General features: G+C 34.0%; 1 protein-coding gene across 1 annotated transcript; it reads right to left on the reverse strand.

The window, feature by feature from the left end:
• Positions 1-971: 971 nt before the first annotated feature.
• LOC104240429 (pentatricopeptide repeat-containing protein At4g21300) lies at positions 972-3,687 on the reverse strand. The gene has a single exon (XM_009795270.2). The coding sequence runs from the start codon at positions 3,588-3,590 to the stop codon at positions 1,020-1,022; it is 2,571 nt and encodes an 856-aa protein (XP_009793572.1). The 5' UTR covers positions 3,591-3,687; the 3' UTR covers positions 972-1,019.
• Positions 3,688-10,371: the final 6,684 nt, after the last annotated feature.

Raw genomic sequence — 10,371 nt, forward strand, 5'->3', positions numbered from 1 at the left:
GATGATACGATGAAGAAGCAAACAGGGATTTGAGAGATTGAATATTCAGTAAATTTTATGTGGAAAAGACAAAGAAAAAAATTATATTTATACTGATAAGCAACCACCGAAGGAAAAAGTGTGATGGAAGTACCATAATAATGATAAATGATGCTTCGTGAATAGTGGAGTCGTGAAAAAGCCTTAAAAGGGGCTGCAAAACAGCAGAACTAATGAAAAAGTGACACGTGTGAAGAGCATTAAATGGAAGTGACAGTTGAAGCGTCAATTTTGTCATAGCATTAATGGTGACAAAAATTCTCGTTTTAATGAAATCCACTTTCCAAATATTCAATTGATGAATAAGTGACAAGTTGGAGGACTATCTCTATTGGGAAAAATTCAGTTTACATATTAAAGTGGAATAAAGATGATGTGTCAAGACACGTAGACTAGTCAAAGAGTTACAACTGGCAAAGAGACATGAGTTGCAACAGATACGAGCAATGGCAAAGAAGAGGCACGGGCAGATATTCAAAGGACTCGGCGCCCGTAGCTATTTAAGTCATTTAGGTCCAGGAGTCAAGGGGAATGAATCTGACAATATATGAAAGTACAGATACAGTATTTAATGAGCATTAAATACTGAATACGTTAGAGAATCTGTATTAAATACAATAGTTGTGTAACGTAGCATTCAATGTCTTTAATCACTCATAATAGCCTAATTATGACAAAGGCAAAATACATATCTCCCAAATAGCTATAAAAGAGAGATAACCGATCAATTGTAGGGACATGAAATACTATCTGAATATATTGACTTACTTGTTTCTCTTCTGATTATATTATTGCTAGCGAAATTACCTTCTTTCATATATTCTTTTGATTATCAGTAACCCGAGTTCTTCTAAATTAAAGCTTTGACCAAAATCCCATTTTTTGGTTAAACACCAACACAAATATGACATATCTATGCTGACTCTGGAGTGTGGATACAGTGCCCAAGCTAAGCTCTATTCAATGTGGTTAATAGTGATTTAATCAGAATTAACAGACTTCTGAGGATAATTACGTTGTAGTTGAAGGTTAATTTGAGGAACATAACCCTCATTTTGCAGCTCCATTAGAAGATTATCTAATAAAAGGTATATCTGAGCAGACTGCGGGTGACTCGAGTCTGCAGCACCAAAAATATGAGTTCCATTGTTCACTTCAGTCCAGCTGTAACCAGGTATTTTCTGCACTCCTCTTTCCTTCATCATATGACGAATTTTAGAAACCATATCCCATTTACCGGCATTAGCATGTAGATTTGCTTGTAATATATAGTAGCCAGAATTTTGCGGGTCCAAGCCTAACAGATGCTCAGAAGCCATTTCAGCAAGCTCAGTATTGCCATGTAAGCGACAAGCCCCGAGTAATGTTCCCCAAATGCCTGCATCTGGAGCAATTGGCATGCTCTTTATCACCCCAAATGCTTCTTCCACAAGACCAGCTCTCCCAAACAAGTCAACCATGCATGCATAATGCTCCATTTGGGGCGTAATCCCATATTCTTTAGTCATGCAATTGAAGTAATGCTTTCCTTCTTCAACTCGGCCAGAATGGCCACAAGCTGATATGATTGCGAGAAAGGTGACATGGTCAGGCTGGAATCCATCCTTTCTCATTCCCTGAAACAAATCCAAACAGTCCTTAAGTAGGCCATGATTTCCATAAGCTGCAATAATACTATTCCATGATACTTCATTCTTGTGCGCCATCAAGTCAAAAACACGCCAAGCTGCCTCTATGTTCCCACATTTAGCATACATATCTATTAATGCACTTTCCACAAAAACATCAGAGCTAAATGCACTTTTCATAATGAAGCCATGGATCTCTTTCCCATAATGTAGAGCTGGCAAATTTGCACAAGCAGAAAGAGCACTGGATATGCTGACACAATCATATTTGGCTCCATCTGCACCCATTTGGTGGAAAAAGTCAATGGCCAATTCCGGTTCAGCGTTCTGGCAACAGCTCGTGATCATCGAATTCCAGCAAACAATGTCTCTATCAGACATCCTTCTGAACACTTGTTGAGCAAGATCTAACCTTCCACACTTTGCATACATGTCCGTCACTGCACTTCCCACATAAAGTATTCCTTGAAAACCACGCTTAGCAATGACACCATGCAGTTCCTTACCTATTCTCAGAGCAGCCAAATTAGCACAAGCTGGTAATGTACTTGCTAGAGTAACAGGATTGGGCCTCATTTTCTTAATAAGTAACCATCGGAAAACTTCTAGGGCATCAAAACTCATGCCGTTAAGAACAAATCCTGAAATCATTGCAGTACATATAACAACATCCACCGCAGGGCTGCAGTTAAATATGTTGTGTGCTGCCTCAACATTGCCACATTTGAAGTACATATCAATAATCGCATTCTTCAAGAAAACATCCATAGATACATCATGTCTCATAATGTAACCATGAATTGCCTTCCCCTGGTGTAAATCTTCTGAAATTGAAACTGAGGGGAGCAAACTGGAAAAGGTGATGGAGTCTGGTTTGATACTGGAAGCTACCATTTCATGAAATAATTCCAGTGCCTCATCCATATACCCATTCTGCACGTACCCTCCAATCATCCCATTCCAAGTCACACGGTCTGCTTGTGGCACTAAATCGAACAACTTTCGTGCGTCAAACAAGGAACAGAATTTAGAATACATCGCGATCAACGTATTGGCTACTGGAGAATCCATTTCCAACCCACACCTAACAACAAGCCCATGAAGCTGACAACCAAATTTAACCATTGTTTCCGAGGCACAAACCGAAAGAACACAAGAATATGTTACTGAATTAGGCTTAGTTTCACTTCTCCTCATCTCCCTAAATAACTCAACCACATCATTCACTGATTGTTCATCTTTAGCATAGCCATTAAGCATCACATTCCACAAGACACTATCCCTTTGAGACATTTTATCGAACAAAAGACGAGCATCGCCCAAACAACCGTTCTCGGCATAGAACTTGATAAAAGCACTGCCCACAAACACATCATCCTCAAAACCTAAACTTCTTACAATTCCATGTAGCCATTTACCTAATTTCACAGCATTTATACCAGCACAAGCCTTAATCACATAAGGAAAAGTGTATTTATCAGGATTAGTACCAAAAACCAACATTTTAAAGAACAACAAGATTGCACAATTAAAACGACCCATTATTGTATAGCCTCTAATCAGCCAATTCCAAGGGGAAGCATAACACAACTGCAGCTGAAAAAACAAGTTCTTGGCATCAGTAAACCTATTACACAAAACATACATGCCCAAGATCCTTGTACCAAGAATACCCAAGTTGTCGATTCCATTTACAGTGACTTGGGCATGAACCTGCTTTCCTTTTTTAAGAACAGAACCAATATTACTTTCTGTAAGAGAAGTGCAGGATTGTAGAATTGGAGCAAGTTTTAATGCTAAAACCTCTTCTGTGTAGTGAAAAACGGAGTCTTGGATGAAATGGGAATTGGGTTTTGAGGAAAGTGCAGCAGCGACTGAGATGCTTCTGTAGATTGCACAGATATTCCTGCTTTGAAACAACATTTATCTTCTTATGATGTTGACTGCTTTTCTTTGTCCATTTTCCTCTTATATCCTCTCCAAATTCTTTCCTGTTTTGGTTTGAAAGAGGAAAGGAAGAGCTACGCATACCCAGGCAAGTCAAACAATTTTAAACGTTCACTCTTATTTTTCTTTATTTTGCCCGTCACACTACAAATAATTAATGGGAAAACTGTAATTTTGGTATAAGGTATAAGAAGGTATAAGAGTCGTATAAAAATTTAATATTTTTTTTGGTTAGCAAATCAGGTATAAGTTATTCCGATGTTAATTTTAACATTGAGATAACTTATACCTTATAGAAGGTGGGGTAATTAGCACCGGTTTAACTTATACCTTCTTCTTAGAAATTATGCAATTGTCATTCTTAATACAACAGACCAAACAATGAATAAACTATAACCCAGACATAACTTATCCCAATATAACTTATACCGGTATAAATCGTATTCCAACCAGACGACCCCTTAGTATTGACAATGGAAAATTACAAAATATTACCATCATTTGGCTTCTAGCTTATATGGTTTATCCAGTTTTGTTTTACCTCAATATTTAATGGGAGAATTACACATAAGTACAATTCATACACATATATTATAATTAGTTAGCCCAGTTACAACTTTACAAATTTATAGCCCAAAGATAAAATGTTAAGGTCCGAAAAGCTTTTTTACACCACCAACTACTGCTATTATTCCTTCTTCATAAATTCCTACGCTTCACACAGATTTCAATTGAAACAATCAACTTCAATGGTGACATTTATTTTCTGAAAACACGTAAGGTTTTTATATTTGAATTTGCTTTTCTTAATGTAAAATTGTGTAGAAGCGGAAGCAATAGAAACATCTACAATTCTAAAGGAGACTTAAACTGTTTAGATGATAAAATGAGAATAGCGATATATTTTAGAACCATTAATGTAATTGAAGGATCTTTATCAAATCTTATATTTGTTTCTTCCCCAAGTTTCAAATGATAGAAATAAAAAAAAAAATGCTGCAAGTTTGTAATTTGGCAGAAAAAAACAACATAGATTTTCCGAGAAAAAGTAAGAATAAATGCAAACATTTCAATTTTAGTTTTAATTGTACATGTACATTATATATATAATAATGTATAACTTTATATATGAAATATATAATAACGTATATATAAAAAAATAAGAAAAACAAGAAGAAGAAGAGGAGAAGAAAGTATCAAATTTTTATGGAGGCCAATTATACACTAACAATATATATATACAAAAAAAAAATTGTACAATGAAAAAAAATTATATTTATGTAACATTATACTCAAATATACATATTTATACACAATGATACATAATTATACAAATTGTATAAGTGTGTATAAATACCAGTTATACAAAATTTAAACTAGAAAACACCTTATGTCCACCACCACACCTCTATTTTAACACCAAAAATTTGCCTCACCAATTAATAATACCATTATTAATCAACACCCATCCAAATTGAAGCACGAAGTCACAATGTTACTCGAATTAAAAATTTTCAAAACATTCGAGTCGACTTTTTAGAGAACCCAGCAGTAGAATCGAAAATTTTTTGTCCAAAATTCTTCACACAATTGAGTTTAATGCACAGGGATATCCATGGCCCATATCATGGAGCTTTGAGCTTCAACGAAGATGGCTTTTTCAGATTTAAAACTACAATTCAAATTCAAAGGATACAACTTGTGTGGTGTGACAAAGAAAAAAATGAAATAGGTAAGAAAATATTTTCTGTGAAAAGATAGGAACAAAGAGTAATAGAAGACGATGAGAAGGAGAGAAGATGATGGAAAAAATGAGGAGGCAGCGAAGAAGACGAGGGAAAAGAAGGAAAGTCTTTTTATCATTTGTTTTTTCTTGTTAGCAGTTACTAGGGCTAAAGGGTGAAATAATTTTTATATATCATATACAATGTGGACTAGTTTTGATAGCATTTAAAAATATGGGCCAATTTTGATAGCATCATGGTATCAATTGTATTTGAGCGTAATTTTTTCTATAATCAAACATTGAATGGCAAAACAACTTTATTAGGAGTAGAATGACAGAGAAGTTGGTACGACAGAAAATATTTTACCTTACGAGGTTATTTTTAAGTCTAATTAATCATTTTTCGATGTTTGATTGGATAGAAATAAGTGAAATATGCAAATTATTAGTGTGACTTGCTAACATGCACCACCCAATACTATGAGATGAGTGTACCACAACTGTTGTAAGGTAGTATCTTATGCTACCCAATATTATGTCAGTGCAAGATCCTAATGGGAGATTCCTTGAGCAAGAAGTATCTCAAGAATATTGTCAAATTAGTTAATTGACCCGCGCTTCGCTCGGCAAAATATTTTCTTTTTATAAATTTAGCTATTTAAATTTTTCAAAAGAAAATTTTTCAGTAACTTTGGTACTTTTTGTATTCGAAGCTAATGAATTAAAATACACTAAAGAAAAAATTTCAGTAACTTTGGTTCTATTAGGGAAGTACGACTCATATATGAATTAAAATACACTAAATTTAGCTATTTAAATTTTTCAAAAGAAAAATTTTCAGTAACTTTGGTACTTTTTGTATTCGAAGCTAATGTTATTCCCACTCTTTTTATTAAATGAAAAATTAACGGATTTCAGCTTAAATTTTAGCCTACAATAATAGACAGAGTTTTGTGGAAAAAACAGAACACACGTATATACTATTATGGTGGAACACTGGCATTAGCTCCCTATCACCAAATCTCTATTAGGGAAGTACGACTCATATATGAATTAAAATACAATAACAATTCAAATATAAAAAACTCAAAATAAAAAACTACAATAGATATGTATAATACTAGAGTAAAAGATAATACCCTCCTCCTCAGCATAAACTCCCAACTTCTCTGTAATATTTTGCAGCTTCGCTTCAGCATCAAAACTACAAAGAAAATCTATAGCAGTATTCTTATTACTTATATGGGGAATGTAGGAGAAGAAAGGAAAGTGTCATTAAAATTCGGGAAATGCATAGTGATAAGGAGAAAGGAAGGTGAGAATGGTGCTATGAGCAAAAATAATATTTAAAACTAAAATTACTTAATTAAGGAGAAAGAAGCAAAAGAAAATTGAGAAATTGCTTGATCAGAACACAATATATAGCTTCTTCTACCCCAATGACACTTCTCTTCATAATACTTGGATTCTTCCAACTCCTAGCAAATGGCACGAAGAGAAGTTATCATATAAACACAACAATATCAAAAAACGCTCACAAGAAAAAAAAAACCTGTATTATTGAAATTTTGTGTAGGTGTAGAAGGAATGCCATTAGCACAACATAAAGCAATTCTCTCATCAATTCAACAATATAATTTTGCCCAGTCTTTGATTACTAAAGTTGGCGTGGCTTCTAGTAACTAAATAACCAAGATTAAGATGTATCATGAAAGAATTTTTTACTGTTATCTAATAGGTGCCCTTTTTCAATCTTTATGTCAAAAACTATTTTCATGTACTACAAATTATCTCTCCCTTACAACAAAAGGAATCATTAATTACATAGACAAAAGATAATAAACTTTGAATAGAAGCTTAATTCATCTGACAAGCTATACGATTTCCTAGCATTTTTTTGAGTCAAATAAAGAAAAAGAACTACTAATACATTATATTTCCAAGCTTCAATTTGACAGGTCTTAGCTGATTCTTGAATTCAAGTAAACGCTAGTGGAAACTATTTCAAGCTTTATATTCATATTATTCTTTATATTAACATGTGACCTTTTACCTATAACAATTTCATCGAAGCTGTCTACATCCATGTAATTCATTAAATTTTACAAAGGTAAACTGAAATCTCTAGAGCCTTGTTCAATTCTTGAATCAATAAAAAATTTAAGAAAAAATGATTTGTTTATGTGGATATCTTTGACAGATTTTATAAAATGATTTTTCCTTTTGTGCATTAAATATACGTATATAAGTATATTTATTTCTATTATAAGAGAGTCAAATTTAATACTTTGCAATTTTGTTCTTACTTAAGGAATGTAAAAATAAAAAAATCATATACAGAGAGATATGGATTGCACCAACCAAAGGTCACTCTTTTATTGAACTCAGATAAAATCGCAAACCTGGAAAGAGAATATCCCCAAAGCCAATCATGCCATAGCCATAATAAGGATTAGAAGATTAGATAGTCGAGAACTCTTAGAAGCTACAGAAAATTTAAAAAAAGAACTGAGTCATATTTCACCCCATACAGTTTAAAGAAAAACATATATAGTAAAACTATTTAAGAAATAAAAGTTTATCGCAAAGAAATAAACAAAATCCCAGAATATTGGATACAGTAATACAAGGAATACCAACCAAAAAAATCTCAAAAATAAGGAAGAGATAATCAAATCACAAAATCAGAGAGAGGGATACGAGTACAACTCACTTTTTATGGTACAGAAACATGTGACAAACCAACAACGAAGTGTTCGTAGCCACAACCAAACATAGCCAGTTGGTATACACTTAGGACCTCCTCCTTTTCAACCTCCCTAATGAGGTCCTCTGCCCTCATATCTAGCTTCAACCACTTCATCCATGAGCCTTTGAAGAGTCCCTGACCCTCTGTTTGCTTTTTTAGAAACTAATGATACTGATACTAGAAGTGAAGGAACCAGATATGAGTGACCTAGTTTCCAGTTTAAATGAGATAAACAAGTGAACTTTTTCAAGTTATTTGGTCTTGTAGTAGAGATAGAGCAGGGTCAAGTCCAGCAGATGTAACCCAGTTGATTAAACAGAACCAGCAGTAACTGCAGCTAAACATACTTTGTTTTCCTATTCTTACACGCTTACCTATTTAATAGTAATGAAGTCCATTATCTTATTTGTCAAACCATCTGGTGTAAGATTGAAAGTGTTAGCCTTCTTAATTTTACTTACAATATGATTATCAAATAGAAAATACGGACATCATTCAGAACAGAACTGATCTTACTCAACCAAGCCCCAAGGATCACATAGTCACCAACTTTAGGTTCTCTCACACGTTTCAGTTCCCTTGATGGCACGTTTTGATAGGTCCGTTGCCATAACATAACAAATCAATATATTTTCCTATACAAACCAAATGTCATAACTGACCCGTTGAGTTAGAAGATGAAGCGACAACATCACCAAGTACAAGTTCTCTTCCAGCAAGAGCATCACCAAGTCTCAACATTCTTCTGTGGTCATTGGATCGCTCTCGTCACCAAATCATTTCGCTTATCAGCTCTTTGAGATACATAGTTACTATATTAAAAAATATGGTTTAGCCGCAATGGTCATTTCTAAATTTTAACATGACAACCTGAGCACGAGACTTGGAGATTCGATCAAACCGATATATGTGGCTAATGCACGCATTGATTACATGGATTGTGCCATGTTTCACTTCAGTTGTAACTAATGCTAGAAAATGTTGGTTGGTGACTTAAGATGTTTATAAGCTTGGATATTTTACTAAAAGCACAATATAAGATGTAAAAAATATAGCATTTACACTCCTTAACATATCTTTTCTATATATGATCTCCTCACTTTTTCTCTTTATACTAACATTCCTTGATCAAATTTAAATACGAAGCAATTTGTTTTTGGTATTTTTCTTTATAGCATAATGTTTTTTTTAGACGTAAAACCTTTAAGTTCACAATAAATATCTGATAGTAATATTAAATTTATATTGGGAAGGGTTAATTCAAGTTAATAAGAATTAGCCATGTGTTTGCAATGTGTTACCTTGGTTGTTATTGTAAAAAAAAATATTCACTAATATGAAAATTTGAATAATTTAATTCAAGATTCTAAAATATTTCTACTATTAAAAAATAAAAAGTCTTTCTATCTTTATTAATAAAAATTTTGTGCTTTTTTTTCTATTGCATAATTTTTTATAAGTCGCCCCTTGAGCCACCCCTCCTACGCCATTTCTTCCGGTTGCGGTAGACTCATCATCATCTTCAAGATCAACAACATCAACTGCATGAGGCCTAACCTGAAGAAACCAAAAAACAATTATTAGAAACAAATTAAAATCTTGGACATGCAATTAAGAATTGGAGAAAGATTAATAAGTATTGGGAAACACCATGGATTTCTTCCCATCAACACATCTGACCTCGATGTTACTATCTTTGAGTCCGGTGATATTCTCCCAAGGGATACGAGTACAACTCACTTTTTATGGTACAGAAACATGTGACAAACCAACAACGAAGTGTTCGTAGCCACAACCAAACATAGCCAGTTGGTATACACTTAGGACCTCCTCCTTTTCAACCTCCCTAATGAGGTCCTCTGCCCTCGTATCTAGCTTCAACCACTTCATCCATGAGCCTTTGAAGAGTCCCTGACCCTTTGTGAACCTTTTCAAGTTATTTGGTCTTGTAGTAGAGATAGAGCAGGGTCAAGTTCAGCAGATGTAACCCAGTTGATTAAACAGAACCAGCAGTAACTGCATCTAAACATACTTTGTTTTCATGTTCTTACACGCTCACCTATATAATAGTAATAAAGTCCATTATCTTGTTTGTCAAACCATATGTAGCCTTCTTAATTTTACTTACAGTATGATCATCAAATAGCAAATACAGACATCATTCAGAACAGAATTGATCTTACCCAACCAAGCCCCAAGGACCACATAGTCACCAACTTTAGGTTCTCTCACACGTTTCAATTCCCTTGATGGCACGTTCCGATAGGTCCGTTGTCATAACA

This window comes from Nicotiana sylvestris, chromosome 2 (genome assembly GCF_000393655.2).
Source record: "Nicotiana sylvestris chromosome 2, ASM39365v2, whole genome shotgun sequence".
NCBI classification, from domain to species: domain Eukaryota; kingdom Viridiplantae; phylum Streptophyta; class Magnoliopsida; order Solanales; family Solanaceae; genus Nicotiana; species Nicotiana sylvestris.

Bases quoted from the DNA above. Each gene is read 5' to 3' on its own strand.
- LOC104240429 (XM_009795270.2), bottom strand. From the start codon at position 3,590: ATGTTGTTTCAAAGCAGGAATATCTGTGCAATCTACAGAAGCATCTCA.